The sequence below is a fragment of the Pogona vitticeps genome, chromosome 1, assembly GCF_051106095.1.
Source record: "Pogona vitticeps strain Pit_001003342236 chromosome 1, PviZW2.1, whole genome shotgun sequence".
Lineage (NCBI taxonomy): Eukaryota > Metazoa > Chordata > Lepidosauria > Squamata > Agamidae > Pogona > Pogona vitticeps.
This window is the reverse complement of record NC_135783.1, coordinates 356,457,148-356,474,927: the sequence shown is the minus strand read 5'-3', so window position 1 is coordinate 356,474,927 and position 17,780 is coordinate 356,457,148. Positions and strand designations below refer to the sequence as shown.

Below are 17,780 nucleotides of genomic sequence, written 5' to 3'. Positions count from 1 at the left end.
GCCGATGCTAATTATGGTAGTGATTTGATAACCCGAAGATCAACATCAGGCATGACTGTGCATTTGGGAGGAAGTTTGATAAGCTGGAAGACAGCTAGACAGAAATTTATATCGTTGTCTTCTGCCGAATCTGAGTATGCAGCATTATCTGAATTGTGTACAGATCTAGTATTCTATAAACAATTAGCACAAGATCTGGGATTGAATATAAAAACACAAATAAAGGTTTTTGAAGATAATCAAGCTGTCATACAAATGGCAAACTCACCAAATGTAAAAAGCAGATCTAAACACACAGATATCAGGTACCAAAATGTAAAGCAAAGTATAGAAAATGGGTTAATTGAACTGGTATACTGTGGAACAGAAAACAATAAAGCTGATTGTTTGACAAAGGTATTGGGGCCAACTAAACATAATAAAGCATGTGAAATGTTGGGAATGATATAATGTATGTAAAAAAAAAAAACTCTGTATATGTTCAAAGCAATGTACTATGTAAGATACATATGTAACAGAATTGCTATAAACAATTGGAGGAGATTGACAGGTCTCAAAGTCAACCTAGGGAATTGTTCATTGCAATTCAGTATATAAGTTGTTACAGGATCAGGATTTAGTAAAGCAGCATGTAACAAAGGAGCACAGCTGAGTTAATTGAGGCAGCTGTGTGACAACCAATTTGATTGGAGAATCCAAGAATAAAGCTAGCCAAGCTTGCAGACACAAACTGTTGGGTTGTTTGGGTAGTTGGGCTGTTGGATAGTTTGGGTGGTTGGTTGTATTGTTGCTGGTGATCGTGTTGCTGAGAACTGTATTTACTGCATCGTTGGATAAAGACTTACCATATTGCAAGGAGAAGATCCTGAGGAAGACTATCTCTGTGGTGAGAGGAGAAGACTTCGTGGATGCAGGACTATTTACATTGGTAACAATACTTGGTTACTGAAAACTGTAATTTACCATTGCTAACTGAAGAACTACTGTGAATGACCAGGACTGTATAAAGACCAAGAGAAGCTGTATTTACCCCTGTATATATGGACTTTAATGTAAATAATAACTTTCAACACTACAACAGTGTCTGTTTGGTTTCATCTCTGAGCAGTTCACTTCACTATTACGCCCCCTGGCGTAGTCTGGTAACGCAGCACCTCTGTCAGAGGCTGACCCGGAAACTTCAGGTGGTGCAGAATGCCGCAGCCAGGCTCCTCACAGGAGTGAGAAAATATCAACACATCTCTCCAACGCTGGCTGCATTGCATTGGCTGCCAATCTGTTTCCGTGTCAACTTCAAAGTTTTAATGCTTACTTATAAGGCCCTAAACGGTTTAGGACCTCGATATTTGGCGGAACACCTCCTCCCAACAAGGTCTACCCGGATCACCCGCGTGAGTCAGGAGGTGAGGCTGAGGAGCCTGACGCCGAGAGAGGCCCGGAAGGAGAAGACACGAAACCGGGCCTTCTCGGCAGTGGCTCCTCGCCTCTGGAACAATCTCCCTCCGGAGATTCACACGGCCCCCATGCTGGGCACCTTTAAAACCCAATTAAAAACATGGCTGTTTATTCAGGCCTTCCCTCCAGCCAACTCTTGATTTTTTCTTATTTTCCTTTTTATTTTTACTGCTGTTCTTGATTGATTATTATGTATTTGTCTATGTTTTATTATTTGCTTTTATATTTGGAAGCCGCCTAGAGTGATCCGGTGGGCCAGATAGGCGGGGTATAAATTAAATAAATAAATAAATAAATAAATAAATAAATAAATAAATAAATATGTATTTTTCACATATACTTCACTTCCACTTCTACCTCCATTTCATTTCATTTTCAACAATTTCTTTCCTTCAATTGCTGTATTCCAGTCATTCATATGTAGACATCATGGTACTCAGTGATGGGGATAGGACAAATTCCTGGGTTTTAAGAGTTGACAATCTGCCTGTAGACTAAGGAAGGAACATTTCAGAGATGAAGATCCAAGGAACTATTTGGAGACCAAGAGCCTTATGTCGTTATTAGTAATCGCCAACTGCCAGGCCCCCACAAAGTTTCTGCAGTTCAGGATGGAACCTCGGTTTCGAGCTACACAAGGGCCGATCCTCCATGCCTATTCAGGCATCCAAGAAAAAAAAGGAACTGTTGACATCATGTATGACATATATGTGTCTCTTCTGCTTTTTCCTTTAGCTCAGCAATATCTTCCCGACTTTCATGAGCCTCATTCCTGGGCCTCACCATAGACTATCAACAAACAAACAAAAGTTGGAAGAATTTGCTTTGGAGGCATCTAAGCAGAATAAGGATACACTTGATCGCAGTGCTCCACGGGATTTCCTTGACTGCTTTCTTCTTAAAATGGAGCAGGTGGGTGAAAACTGACCACCAATGTAGTACTCTGCACAGAGTGTTGGGCGAAGACACAGGAGATCTGGGTTCAAATTCCTCCCTGACATTGGAAACTCATGGGGAATTTGTGCGGAGGAGTCACATTAAGAGCCCACGTCTCACATCTCTTGAAGATCCTTTTGGCTGTGCCATAAGTAGGAAGCGACTTGATGCAGGAGTATGGCAAAAAAAGCCAGAACGGATGAAGCCTGAAGGCAGAATGTGCTAGAGATGGACCACCTTGTAAGAAAAGTTGAACAGTTGGTTAACAGTCATGGGGCTATTGTTGAGAATTATACTGAGCTCCCTCGTGGTCGATGCCACTGTTCCCACCTTCCTGTTACCTTTCCCATCCCTGGAACATTCTTTTCCCTGAGACATCCACAACGACACCCAATACACATAGGTCTGCAGCCTAAGTGACACCAACAACACCTGACCAGCGGCATGGTATTCAGGGGTAGGGAAATGCTGGTGGAGTAAACACATCTCACACATAGATATCATACATTTTCCTCCAATATTTGCCCTGGCTACTATGGTACAGAAAAAGCAAAATATTTTTAAAATCTTTCTATTACTATTTTTCTGAGCTTCGGGGGACGGGTTATGTCTAAATAGGCATTGTTAGAGCTGGCTGGATCATGTTAAATAGGATCGTCTAGGGTCAGGTAGAGGTCTGATATGCCATCCTCACATCCAAATGGCATATAGACCCTAAGAAACCCCATTTGGTCCAGTTCCTTCCACTGTCAACTTGCCATAGCATGTAGTGGCTTAAAACTATATGGAGTATCTGGACTGCCCTAATGCAGTCTAAAAAAAATAGTGTTACTTCCTCTGCCCCTCCATGGAAGAAGTGTTTAATTTGCCAACGTCCTGAAGTGGCTCTTTTTCAGCCACTTCACAGTATGAGAAACTGACTGCAGATTGAGCCTTGCTAGCCAAAAGCTCACTTTGGCTTGCTTCCAGTGATTACCCGCAAAGGAAATGAACCAAAATGTAAGAGTAATTCTACTTACAACAAAAAAGTAGAAGCGGTGGGAGGGGACCACAGCACAAACACTCTGGCCATGCCCATCCTTTGCTTAGTACAATCAAGTATTAAAAGTCCTGACTCTTGCTGAGTAGGTCATTTTGAACAAAATAAAACTTCATTATGCAAACACTTTAAAAGTTTCTTTTTTAAAAAAATTAAAAGGTAGAAAAAGGAACCCAGAAAGGTTCAGGCAGGGGTGCTCTTGGGAAGGCCTGTGGTTCGCTCCAGCAATTATGTTGTGTGATTGCCAGACAAAGCAGTGACCCAACTCATTCCTGCAGCAGAGCAAACAGCAGGCTAAGCGCCATTCTGATTTCTGCGCATTTGATTTTCATCTATTCGTTTTGTTTCATTTAGTCGTTTAGTCGTGTCCGACTCTTCGTGACCCTATGGACCAGATCACGCCTATCTTCCACTGCCTCCCAGAGTTGGGTCAGATTCATGTTGGTTGCTTCGGTGACGCTGTCCAACCATCTCATCCTCCGTCATCCCCTTCTCCTCTTGCCTTCGCACTTTCCCAACATTAAGGTCTTCTCCAGGGAGTCCTCTCTTCTCATGAGATGGCCAAAGTACTGGAGCCTCAGCTTCAGGATCTGTCCTTCCAGTGAGCACTCAGGGTTGATTTCCTTTAGAATTGATAGGTTTGTTCTCTTTGCAGTCCAGGGGACTCTCAAGAGCCTCCTCCAGCACCACAATTCAAAGGCATCAATTCTTTGGCAGTCACCTTTCTTTATGGTCCAGCTCTCACTTCCATACATCACTACAGGAAAAACCATAGCTTTGACTATTCGGACTTTTGTTGGCAAGGTGATATCTCTGCTTTTTAAGATGCTGTCAAGATTTGTCATCGCTTTCCTCCCAAGAAGCAGGCGTCTTTTAATTTTGTGGCTGCTGTCTCCATCTGCAGTGATTATGGAGCCCAAGAAGGTAAAATCTGTCACTGCCTCCACATCTTCCCCTTCTATTTGCCAGGACGTGATGGGGCCAGTGGCCATAATCTTAGTTTTTTTGATGTTGAGTTTCAGACCATTTTTTGCACTTTCCTCTTTCACCCTCATTACAGGGTTCTTTAGTTCTTCCTCACTTTCTGCCATTAGAGTGGTATCATCTGCATATCGGAGGTTGTTGACATTTCTTCCGGCAATCTTAATTCTGGCTTAGGATTCCTCCAGTCCAGCCTTCCGCATGATGTATTCTGCATATAAATTAAATAAGCCGGGGGACAATATACAGCCTTGTCGTACTCCTTTCTCAATTTTGAACCAGGAGATGGATAAGGTGGTCAGGCACGCCCATTTCTTTAAGGACTTGCCATAGTTTGCTATGGTCCACACAGTCAAATGCTTTTGCATAATCAATGAAGCAGAAGTAGATATTTTTCTGGAACTCTCTGGCTTTCTCCATAATCCAGTGCATGTTAGCAATTTGGTCTCGAGTTCCTCTGCCCCTTCGGAATCCCGCTTGTACTTCTGGGAGTTCTCGGTCCACATATTGCTGAAGCCTACCTTGGAGGTTTTTGAGCAGAACCTTGAGCAGAACCTTGCTAGCGTGTGAAATGAGTGCAATTGTACGGTAGTTGGAGCATTCTTTCGCACTGCCCTTCTTTGGTATTGGGATGTAGAATGATCTTTTCAAGTCCTCTGGCCACTGTTGGGTTTTCCAAACTTGCTGGCATATTGAATGTAGCACCTTAACAGCGTCATCTTTTAAGATTTTAAATAGTTCAGCTGGAATGCCATCACCTCCACTGGGCTTATACTTAGCCATTCTTTCTAAGGCCCACTTGACTTCACTCTCCAGGATGTCTGGCTCTAGGTCAGCAACTACATTGTCTGGGTTGTCCGGGATATCCAAATCTTTCTGATATAATTCCTCTGTGTATTCTTGTCACCTCTTCTTGATGTCTTCTGCTTCTGTGAGGTCCCTTCCATTTTTGTCCTTTGTCATGTCCATCCTTGCACCAAAGGTTCCTCTGATATCTCCAATTTTCCTGAACAGATCTCTGGTTTTTCCTTTTCTGTTATTTTCCTCTATTTCTTTGCATTGTTCATTTAAGAAGGCTGTCTTGTTTCTCCTTGCTATTCTTTGGAAGTCTGCATTCAATTTTCTGTAACTTTCCCTATCTCCCCTGCATTTTGTTTCCCTTCTCTTCTCTGCTATTTGTAAGGCCTCGTTGGACAGCCACTTTGCTTTCTTGCCTTTCCTTTTCTTTGGGATGGTTTTTGTTGCTGCCTCCTGGACAATGTTACGAGCCTCTGTCCAAAGTTCTTCAGGCACTCTGTCCACCAAATCGAGTTCCTTAAATCTGTTCTTCACTTCCACTGTGTATTCATAAGGGATTTGATTTAGATTACACCTGAGTAGCCCAGTGGTTTTTCCTACTCTCTTCAGTCTAAGCTTGAATTTTGCTATGAGAAGCTGATGATCAGAGCCACAATCTGTTTTTGCTGACTATATAGAGCTTCTCCATCTTTGGCTGCAGAGAATATAATCAATCTGATTTCGATGTTGCCCAGCTGGTGATTTCCATGTATAGAGTCGCCTCTTGTGTTGTTGGAAAAGGGTGTGTAAGAAAGTCTTTCTCCAGCGGGGGGGGCGCTTGTGGTGAAGGCGGGAAAAAGGCAAGGAGGCTCGTCTGAATTTTCATTAACGATATTTTTATTACAAATAGTTCTGAACTCGCAAGGATCAAAAGGATCTTGTAACAGGTGATCCGGTAACAGGTTATATTTCTTGGAATGAACAATTGGGGGGACGTCCTGATCCCCTAATAGGGAGCCGGCCCAAACTTCTCTCGATCCGTCATTTGTCGTATGGGCGCGCTCTTCACTGCGCACACTGTGCCGCAGCACGGGTGGAGGGCCCAATCGCCCTCCAAGGGCTTCTTCTGAAACTCTGGGCCAGGACGAATCATCCGCCGCCCACCTCCAGGGTAGTTCAGGGGGAAAACAGATACCTTCCATTTTAGAGGCTCGATAACTTTACCTCTAGCCCCCATGGTTAATGGATCTCCTGTCATTAGATTGGGAAATCCCAGAGTCACGTCAGCCCCTTGAATCTGGCCAAGAATGGGTTCCGTTTCCATCCCTCTGTGCCTTGGTCGGTCTGGGTTCAGATCCGTCCACGTTCTAAAATCCCGCGTGCCCTTTTCCTCTTTTATATCCTCCCACACAATTAAATCCAACTCCTCCCCTCCTTCCTCCACAAGACACACCTCCGCAGCTCTTTCAGTCACTATGTCAGTTTGATCCAGTTCTATTAATACCCCTTCCACACATCCTCCTTCCTCTACATCTTCTTTCCCAACAGAGGATGGCACACTGCCTTGAGCTCCTTCACAGAGTGTTTGTGATGACCAGCATGTTCTCTTGGCAAAACTCTATTAGCCTTTGCCCTGCTTCATTTTGAACTCCAAGGCCAAACTTCCCTGTTGTTCCTTTTATCTCTTGACTCCCTGCTTTGGCATTCCAGTCCCCCAGAATGAGAAGAACATCTTTCTTTGGTGTCAGTTCTAGAAGGTGTTGTAAATCTTCAAAAAATTGTTCAATTTCAGTCTCCTCAGCAATGGAGGTTGGTGCATAAACTTGGATTATTGTGATGTTGAAAGGTCTGCCTTGGATTCGTATTGACATCATTCTATCATTTTTGAGATTGTATCCCATTACAGCTTTTCCCACTATTTTGTTGACTATGAGGGCCACTCCATTCCTTCTATGGGATTCGTGCCCACAATAGTAGACATGATAATCATCTGAGTTGAATTCACCCATTCCTCTCCATTTTAGTTCACTGACGCCCAGGATATCAATGTTTATTCTTGCCATCTCCTGTTTGAGCACCTCCAGCTTCCCAAGGTTCATAGATCTTTCATCTATTAGTTACATTGTTTTTACATTTTAGCCAGCACAATGAAGTTAATGCCACTGTTTATCTTGTACGTTTCTACAGGAAAAAAAGAACGGAGCATCAGAGTTCACCACTGAAAACATGCTGACCTCTGTAGCTGATTTGTTTTCAGCTGGAACAGAAACAAACAGCACAACCCTCAGATACGGGCTCTTGATTCTCCAGAAATACCCGGAGGTAGAAGGTAAAACAGCCCCTTCAACTACCTGCCAGGAGCTCCACTCCATTCCCTCCCCTCTGTGGTTTCCCCTTTCAGGTTCTCCATGTCTCATCACAGCTCCATGGAATTCCTGCCTTGCTCCCTGGGTGATTCCAGGCTGAACTGCAGGGCAGGATTTTGGGTGATCATGAAATTTAGCTTGGGTGCCATTGGGTAAAGAAGGACAGTAAAAACGGAAGCGAAACCAGGAAGGATTCACCAGAACCACCACCAGAAAAAAAGGTGGGAACCGAGACGCTGTTGTCTTTCAGCCAAAAGGATTTCTTCACAGGAACTGTCCAGAAATAATCTCGGAGAGAGCTCTGCTTCTAGGATTCAAAAGCAGAGAGCATGTGTTTCGGACAAAGGGCATTATTCATGAGAGCTAACTGCCCAGAAATACTCTTCCAGAATACTTGAAAATTGCTCTGCTTCTAGGATTCAAAAGCAGAGAGCATGTATATGTTTTCCCTTCAATAAAAGTAGGCACCCAACTCCTCTGAAGAACACCTGTCATCTGAAATACGTTGGACCATGAAGAAATGATGGCCTGCATCTCGGAGTGCAGCCTCTTTGTAGAGGGTGATCAGGGAATAGAGCTAGACAATGGGGACTTATCAGAAGAAGAAAAAAGTTACATAAAATAGGCCAAGCCACCCAATCCATCATCCAGCCTGTAGGGCAATCAGCCACCAGGTCAACCCTCCTGGCCAGATTTCAGGGCTTCTGGGGAATGTCAGGGAATTGGTGCTGACCCTTTCCCATCCCTTTCCAGAGAAAGTGCATGAAGAGATTGACCGCGTGGTCGGCCGAGCCAGGGCACCGTGCATAGCTGACCGTGGGCAGATGCCTTACACAGACGCCGTCATCCACGAAATCCAGAGGTTCATCTCTCTCATCCCACTGGCTCTCCCCCACTCAGTGGCCAAAGACACCCCCTTCCGACAATTCGTCATCCCAAAGGTACCGGCTCTGCTTCTAGGCCAAAACAGGAGCTCCCAGGTGACCGAGAGACTCTCCCTCTGTTTCTCCCTCCCTCCCTCATTCCCTCCCTTTCTGTTCCCATTTGCCAATCTGTCATCAGCCACCTTTGTCTGAATCCTGATATGTCCCCCGTACTCAACAGGCACTTACCCCACCAGCTTCATTTGATGTTCCAGAAGCCATGGACTCCCTCCTCATTTCAATACGTCATTGAGCAATACATCAATCAGTTCACACAAATCGGTCACATTAAAAACCGTGGGAGAGATTTGGAGGACCATTAATATAATGTTTGGTCATACACATCTAGACTTTTCAGAATTTTGGAATCAGAATCAGACATCACCTAAAATCTGGGGCCCAACCAGTGAGGCCAGGAGAGGGATGGGAAGAGCCACTGCCTGACAAAACAACACTGAATCAGGAGTCAGGCCAACGTCCATGCACTCGTCCAAAGGAACGGCAAACATAAAGGCTTGAATGCAACCGTTGTCCTCGGGAAGGTTAGATTCCTTGCACCAGAGAGGAAACCAATAAGTCCCAACCGAGCTCAGTTTCACTGATTTTAAGAGGTCCACCTTTGTTTAAAACATTGGATTTGGACAGAAAAGCCAAGAGGAATGAGAAGGAAAGGCAAAGGTGTTAAGAAGGGGGCTTGGAAACCTGGCTCCTGGTCGGGTGAATGGGGGAGAATCACAAGCTACATCAGAAGCATCTCAGCTCAAACACAGACAGCAAACGGCATAACTCACTTCTTCTTCCTCTCCTCAGGGCACCACCATCATCCCTGTCCTGACCTCTGCGCTGTACGACAGCAAAGAGTTTCCAAACCCCACAGAATTTGACCCACAGCATTTCTTGAACAAAGACGGGACCTTCAGGAAGAGTGACTACTTCATGCCCTTCTCGGCAGGTAAAAAGGGCCCATTTCCCCCTCCCCAATTGTCCACCTCTTTGGGGGTCATCCTCATCTCCTATCTTTGGGGCAAGGAGGCAATACCAGTGGGAGTCAATGTCAAATCTGATTTATCCTGGAAAAGCCTGAGCCCTCCATGGAGGTCTCAACAGGACCTGAAGACAAAAGCTGCACATACATAAAGGGAAACTGCAGAAAGAGCCAGTTGTACAAAATGATAACAGTGGCTGCTTTCTGGCATTCACTTTGAAGGATGTCAAGTATTTTGAACATCAGCCCATTCCCTCCAGGCTTTCTTTGTTTGTGTGTGCAAATTTGATGTTGCTCAATACCCCTCAGTGTAGACTAAATACACAGTGTAAACCCAAATAGTACAGTAGTTATAAAATGTTCAATGGTTTAAAAATGTATTTTGGAAATGAAGACAGAGGTCACTTAGGGTTCTTCAGCAATGTAGCACTATGCCACTTAGCAAAAACTAATTTTAGAAATGTAGAAAACACAAGGTTGAAACATGGCACCTGCCCCCCATTTGTGCAATCAAACAGCATTAATGGCTACTGGCTGACAGCTCTTGCAACAGAGAAGGCAGGAAGTTGGGAGTTAGAAAGGGAGGGCCACATGTCAACCAAAGGGACTGAAACTGAGTGATCCAACATCAACATGTAGTTGACTTGAGGGCAACTGCAGGGGCTCCAGGAATTCTGTCCGTGTGTACAGAAGTAGTAAATGAATTAAGCGCAATTGTACCAAACCATTCCAAATTGATTCAGGCTGGATCCTTCTCTGTCCTTATTACAGCTTCAGCTTCAAATTCGGTTCCTCAGTGGACCAGAATGAAGAAATGAGCCAATAGTCTTTGTTATCCCTCTACTCTTCTGCCATGCCCAGGACAGTCCCTTGCCCTTCCCCTTCCACACCACAATAAGTGGGAAAGAAGCTGAACATGCCCTGGGAACAGATAATCTTCTCAGGAGATGTTCCTGAAGGGCCACATTCCCTGCATTTGAGCCCCTTGACCTTGTTGTGAGGTGTTCCCCCCAGCTGTTAAGGAAGCCCCTCCTCGTGCTTACCTTCCCGCCTTGGTTTCCCTTACAGGTAAACGGATCTGCGCAGGGGAGGGCCTCGCCCGCATGGAGCTGTTCCTCTTCTTGACCACCATCCTGCAACACTTCAAACTGAAGCCCCTCCAGGATCCCAAGGACATCGACATCAGTCCCCTCATGAGCAGCACCAACAACTTCCCTCGGCCGTATCGGCTCGCCGTTCTCCCTCGCTGAGAAGGTGGACTCCGAGCACCAGAAACCGCCCAGCAGTGGGCGTTTTATTTCAGCCTGTTTACATTTTCCAGCTGAGCAGCAAAACTGTACATTTATGAACATAAGAGGGACCTTTATTTGGACAGAGGCAATCTATTTTCAAAACATGTATCAATTGTTTCCCCAAAAAACACATTTTGATTCCCTCCCCTCTTTCTTGCTCAACACAAACTTCATTCCCCCTTAATAAGTTTCCAAACCACTGCTTCCGAAAGCAGCAGGACATTTGGGGGAGTGGACTGTATTACATAACTGGAAGCCAGAAAATAAAATGAACCCATGAAAAAAGGGGTATCTGGAATATGTTTGGAGGGGAGGGTAGGATTCTAACAGAAATTCGAAAAAGTGACAAGTAACGTTTACATACATATCAATTCCAAGCATTAATCCATAGGATTACCTTTTTTCACCAATCTTTCTCTTTTGCTCTACAAATTCTATCAGATTCACCTCATTGTCTGCTCTTCCCTCTGGAAAACCACACAACTTTACATTTTCCCCATCCTCCGTCTTCAAAATCAATCAGGATCTTATCAATCTCGCTCAATGTATTTGCATGCCAATTATGTTTTTCCACATTCATTTTAGCCATTTTTTCCTCTCTCCTCAACTTTGGAACCCAGTGCTTTCAGATGCTTCTCAACTGCTGAAAGTGATTTATTCATCTCAGCCTTTAACTGTGATTAGCCAGGCAGGGCAAGGGTCAACGGAGAGGTGGTGGCTCAGCAGCGATGAAGGACCTTGACCACCTCCGCGGACATCACAGGTTGAAACTGAGTAATTCTGAATGGACAAGGTACTGCGCTGGATGTCTCACCTCAATCCACTGTTTTAAGTATGGTGCAAGATCCCGGTGGATGTCCTACACTTTTGATTTTAAAAATGCTTCAAATTGGTCACAAGAAATACTAGATGTAGGCCAATTGTTGTGGCCAATTCTGGATAGTTTGGTGTGACGTGTAACACGTGGCCCCTGCTTGTTTCCCCAAACAAAGAGTTCACACTATGTCATCCCACCAGCTGACACCAATTGTGACGTCCACTCCTTTGATGCACCTAGGTGTTGTGCATTCACAAAGGATTCAGTCTTCTCTTTCCCTCACTGCCACCAGTGGATTTCCTTTATCCATAATATAGAAGACTTTAGTCTTAACACTTGTCTGGTAACTGCCAGCAGAACTTACTTATTGAAGTGCATCAGACTTAATCATAATCACAGATGATCCTCAGATATTCATTGTACACAATCAAATCATTAAAATACCATATATCTTGCCACATAACCAATCGCCACCTGCCCTATCTATTTATCTTGACCAGCTTATCTCTATTAGTACCTGTTCCTTCTCTCTCTCTTCTCTCACTGTCTCTCTGACTATCTGACTATCTCTCTGCAAATTCTATCTCTCTTCTCTTTCTCTCTTCTCTTTCTCTTCTCTTTCTCTTCCTGCCGAACCTTTATATATCCACTGACTCTGCCCCTCCAATGCTCTCATAGGCTCTTGCAAATGAGATCCTGACTATGAGTGACAGGAGTGACATTGGGCAATCGTCACAGTTGTGTACTATATGGAAAAGTTCCAACTGCGGATTCCTATGCTTCGCTTATCTGGACAGTGAAGTAGGCTTTTCTAGCAGCCTCCACCTTAGCAATATAGAGGTTAGACGCAACCTTGGCAGCTTTTAAGTTATTTTCCATTGGGTACCACCTTCAGAGGCTCTCTAGTCCTCTCCTATTCTGTTTCATAGCCCACAGCTGCTGGTAAAATCAAGGTGCTGGTCGGGCTCTGCAGCAAAGAGGCCATTTTTGAACAATCATGTCTACAGCCCTGGTGGCAGTGGAATACCGGCCATCCACCAGAGCCTCAATAGGAGCGACAGACAGATCAGTTGGAATCCCACACATGGAATCCTGGAATCCATTAGGATCCAGTAGCCTGCGAGGCCGGACCATGAAAATAGGTCTCTGCTCCCTACAGGAAGGGAGTACCACCGTGAGGTTGCATTTTATCAGGTGGTGGTCCCACCACGACAAGGGGACCAACAAAGGTAAATCACTATCAAGCCACACTCTCTCTACTCAGCGGAGAAAACCAGGTCCAAATTGTGGCCACCCATGTGTGTGGGGTTGTTGGGACATGTCCAAGGAAACCATGGTTTCCAAGAACCCAAGAGCCAGACCGGTAACCTCCGCCTCTGGATGGATGTTGAAATCACCCAAGACAATCAGTCTCGGGTATCCCAACAGAACCACGGAGACAAAGTCAGTTAGCTCTTGTGGTTGTTGTGGGTTTTTCAGGCTCTTTGGCCATGTTCTGAAGGTTGTTCTTCCTAACGTTTTGCCAGTCTCTGTGGCCGGCATCTTCAGATGCCAGCAACCTGTGCTCTGGTGTGACTATTTCAGTTAGCTCTGGTAGGAAGATGGGAGGAGCACGGGGAGCACGGTGTGCCAGCAGGATTCCATTGCTGTCCCTGGCCCCCATCGACACGTGGAGTGCCTCTAGGCCTGGCATTGCCACAGAAAAGAGCCTGTCAACCACAACAGTGTCCTTGTAAACAATGGCAATTCCATCCCCCTACCCTCTGGTCTACCCTGGTGCTGGACAGCACAACTGGGGGAGACAAGCAGGAGACAGGGGCACACCCCCTTCACTACCCATCCACATCTCCGCTATGCAAGCCAGATCTGCATCATTTTCCAGAATAAGATCTTGTATTAGCTGGGCTTTATTGCATACAGACCTGGCATTCAACACCACCAAAGTTAGAGCGGAGGGATGAGCGAGCTGGCTACCTGGAACCTGGCATCTGATCACTGTTCTTTTGGAATGACTAGCAGCTGCACCAATGCCATATCTTTCCATGCCCATCATCACCTGTATATTTTTGAAGCCCCCACTGGAAGGCAGCCCTTGCAGTACGGAGCTCTTTTGTTGTGGAAGAGCCCTTGTCCCAAACCAGGTAAAGAGCCATTGTTTCCTTTCACTTCCCCTCCTGCATGCGTACCCTGAAGTGCCATTGCTGAAACCAGGGGATGATGAGCACCTCCTTCCTACTCCCAGGAGAGCCTCCTTCCCTCTCCCGTCCTCTTTCTCTTTCTCTCTCTCTCTCTCTCTCTCTCTCTCTCTCTCTCTCTCTCTCAAGGGGAACATCACAAGGAGAGCCCCTTCCTAAGGATCCCACCCACCCACTGGGTTGGCCCACATGGTCCCCAAAGTGGCCCTTGCGCCTTGCATTTGCACCCTGCGCACAGCTCCTCCTTTCTAACTGACCCCTTCTGTTCCTCTGTTGGATCAGGACCCCTGACCATCTACCCTGTGCACTCAAACAAGAAGAAAGATACACACACACTGGGGTTGGTCCTTGATTTATCTTGATTTATCTTCCCTCCCCTGTTAATCAGGCAGGATCCTCCCTTTGTGGAAACTGAACTCTAGTGAACAAAGTTGGCTTGTATACCTGGAAGAGCAGGCAGGAGACCCAGAGCAGCTGAACTCTGGTGAACTGCACAGAGATTTGATGATAAAGTTCCTTTCTTAGGCTTTGTTTTGTAGTTTGTTATATAACATAGGTTTTGTGGGTTTATATATAGTGACAGAGTTAGTGGTATTACCAGGGTTACCCCAGGAGGTGAGAACCAGAAGAGCTTCCCAGTGATGTGAAGACACAAGCACCAAACAGTCTTGATAGCAGAATACTTGTATTATATACAGGATATGTACAGGTATATACACAGCGTAGTCCTTGTTCCAGTTCCAATTGTCATACACGGCACTTCCACAGAGTACAGAGCATAAATCATTATTATTATTTATTTATTTATTTTATTTATATCCCGCCTATCTGATCAATAGACCACTCTAGGCGGCTTACAACAGGGATAAAACAGTAACTAAGGCAACTTATATAAAAACACATTCAACAATTAGATTGAACGCAAGGAGGGAAAAAAGAGGGGAATCAGAAATTGGCTGGGGGGGGGAAGGCCTGCCGGAACAGCAATGTTTTTAGTTGTTTTTTGAAAATACCCAAAATCAATGTCAGAGTCCAGTAATGTCAATATACCATGCAGTCAGTCCGATCCGCCAGAGTTCCACTTCTCCCAAGCTCGCAGATACGGCTTCCACAGGATTCACCAGCATGACGACAGCACTCCACAACCAACAGCAACACCCACAACAACCCACAATGGTGTACGCTTGGTCTCCCAGCTATATCCCAGTGATTAGCCAATCCTGGGATTGTTCATACTGCTGATACTATTCCCACAGCTGTATTAACTCTAGCTTAGCTTTACTTTACAGCTCTGATTCTTTACAAAACTTATGCTTGTTTGCCAAACTGCATTTAACAATTTCTCTCCAGGTTTAGCCCAAACCTGTCATATAGTTTGTTTTCAATATTATTATTATTAAGGTACAGGGTACAAAGAGTAAAGGGGGAAAGAAAAAAACGAGGGAGAAGAGAAACACAAAATGTACTGACATCCAATCTATTCATGTTGCAATATCAAATTAACTTTCCGCATTTCTACAATTTGATTGCCCTCCAGATTTCAACTTACAGTTACATCTTAGTTTAATTCTATGTTATTCAAGCACTATCTGGTAACTCAAGCCATTTGTGTAATAAATCCCATCGTCCAGTAGCCTTCTGTATTTGACAGTCTTTCAACACTTCTGATAAAATATCCATTTCTGCCGCTTCCCGTATTTTCTCAGTAAGTTCCTCTTAGTACGGTATCACTGGTTTCTTCCAATTCTTGGCATAAAGATTTCTGGCTGCACTGACTATATATCTAACTAAGTAGTTATTTGTATTATCTATATTGTCTGGTATAATACTCAGTAGAAACAGTTCTGGGGTTAGTGGAACCTTGCAAACCAATATTTTTTCTAACAGAGTATGTACTCCTATGCAATACTGATTTGCTACTCTGCAAGTCCATCACATATGGTAAGAGCTTCCCTCGTGCGCTTCATACTTCCAACACATTTTGGACACCTCTGTGTAAATCTTTGACTCTTTGACAATTTTACTGGAGTCGTATACCACCTGTAAAATATCTTGTATATATTCTCCTTGAAATTAACCCATTTTTTGAGTTTTGTTATTTTTCCATATTTGCAACCATTGATCAATATCAATATTATGTCCTATATTTTATGCCCACCTAATTATACATTCTTTGCCCATCTCATCTTGCATTTTAATTTTTAACAAATAATCATACATTTTCTTAATTACTTTATATTTTGAGCCCAGCAGAAGTTTATCAAATATTGTTTGTTCTGGGTAAACACCCTCTAATTTATCTTTTCTATACCTACATCCCACTTGTGCTCTAGACCACTGGTTCTCAACCTTGACTTACTCAGGAGTTGTGGACTGCAACTCCCAGAAGCCTTCACCATCAACTGTGCTGGCTGGGGTTTCTGGGAGTTGCAGTTCAAAAACATCTGAGTAACAAAGGTTGGGAATCTAGGCTCTAGACCAGTGGTCCCCAACCTTGGGCCTCCAGATGTTCTTGGACTACAACTCCCAGAAACCTTCACCACCACCTCTGCTGGCCAGGATTTCTGGGAGTTGAAGTCCAATAACCTCTGGAGGCCCAAGGTTGGGGACCACTGCTCTAGACCATCACAATCCTTTTAAAATAAATCTTGATAAATCAGATCTACCCAAGTCACCCGACATAGCCAGCAGGGGCGGCTGAGGGGACTTACGCCGAGGGAGGCCCGGAAGGAGAAAACAAGAAACCGGGCTTTCTCGGTGGTTGCCCCTCGGCTGTGGAACACACTCCCCACTGAAATCCGGCTGGCACCCTCGCTGGGGGTTTTCAAAAGCCAATTAAAAACTTGGTTGTTTAAACAGGCCTACCCCCCAGTCAATTAAGTCATTTTCCTTTTCTCTTTCTCTATATTTTTTTATACCACCATCTTGGAAACCTTTAATTTAGAACTAATTAGTATAAATGCATTTTATATGTTTTTAACTTGTTTTAACTGATGAAAGCCGCCCCGAGTAGACATTGTCTAGAGGGGCGGGGTAAAACTTGAATAAATAAATAAATAAATAAATAAATAAATAAATAAATAAATAAATAAACAAATAAATAAATAAATAAATAAATAAATAAATAAATAAATAAATAAATAAATATCCTAAAAGGTTCACTTCCATCATGAGATTTGGATGTGTAAAGGCTTCTATAGGTGATACCCAGACTGTTTTTGGTTTTTTTTGGTAAATCTGTTGGATGATCTTTTTCCAAGTCCCTAGTAGAGTTCTTATTATATATGAGTTAAAATGTTCCTGCTCTTTACCTTTTTTGTACCATAGAAAAGCATGCCAACCAAACTGCAAACTGACCTTCCAAACTGAGTACAGTGATGCCCCGCATAGCAACGATAACTCATTCCGAAAAAATCATCACTATACGGATTCGTCGCTATGTGGAACAAAGAAGCCCATAGGAATGCATTAAAACATGTTTAATGCATTCCTATGGGCAAAAAACTCACAGTTCTGCGAAAATCCTCCATGCGGCCACCATTTTCGCTGCCCAGTAAGCGAGGAAAGGGCGTGAAAACACTGCGGACGGCCATTTTATTTAGCCAGCAGCCATGTTGGAACCACCGATCAGCTGTTCTTAAAACATTGCTATGCGAAAATCGGTAAGCGAAACACATCGATATGTGGATTCGTTGTTAAATGAAACACTCGTTATGCGGGGCACCACTGTAATCTATTATTTTCTAAGGTAATCATTCCTTTATCCAGTCTAATACAGCGGATCTATAGTAGAAAACCCAACCTGGGAGACCAAAACCCGCTCTTTGTTTGGCATCTTGCATTGCTTTAATTTTAATTCTTGGTTTGTTACCTTGCCAGACAAATCTCATAATTATCTTGTTAATTTCTTGGGGAAAAGACCGTCTTAATATCATGGGAATTGTCTGAAATGAAAATAGAATTTTAGGTAGCACATTCATTTTAATGGTTGCTATTCTTCCCATCAATGATAGC

General features: G+C 44.0%; 1 protein-coding gene across 1 annotated transcript in view; it reads left to right on the top strand.

Annotated features, from left to right (window-relative positions):
* LOC110070440 (cytochrome P450 2C18-like) overlaps positions 1-11,386 on the top strand; it is a 41,957-nt gene extending 30,571 nt beyond the window's left edge. Inside the window, exons 5-9 of the mRNA XM_078384583.1 lie at positions 2,191-2,367; positions 7,376-7,517; positions 8,308-8,495; positions 9,288-9,429; positions 10,531-11,386. Of these exons, the coding sequence (XP_078240709.1) occupies positions 2,191-2,367; positions 7,376-7,517; positions 8,308-8,495; positions 9,288-9,429; positions 10,531-10,712 (831 nt within the window). The 3' untranslated portion in view covers positions 10,713-11,386. The remainder of the gene's footprint in view (positions 1-2,190; positions 2,368-7,375; positions 7,518-8,307; positions 8,496-9,287; positions 9,430-10,530) is intronic.
* The last annotated feature ends 6,394 nt before the right edge of the window (positions 11,387-17,780 follow it).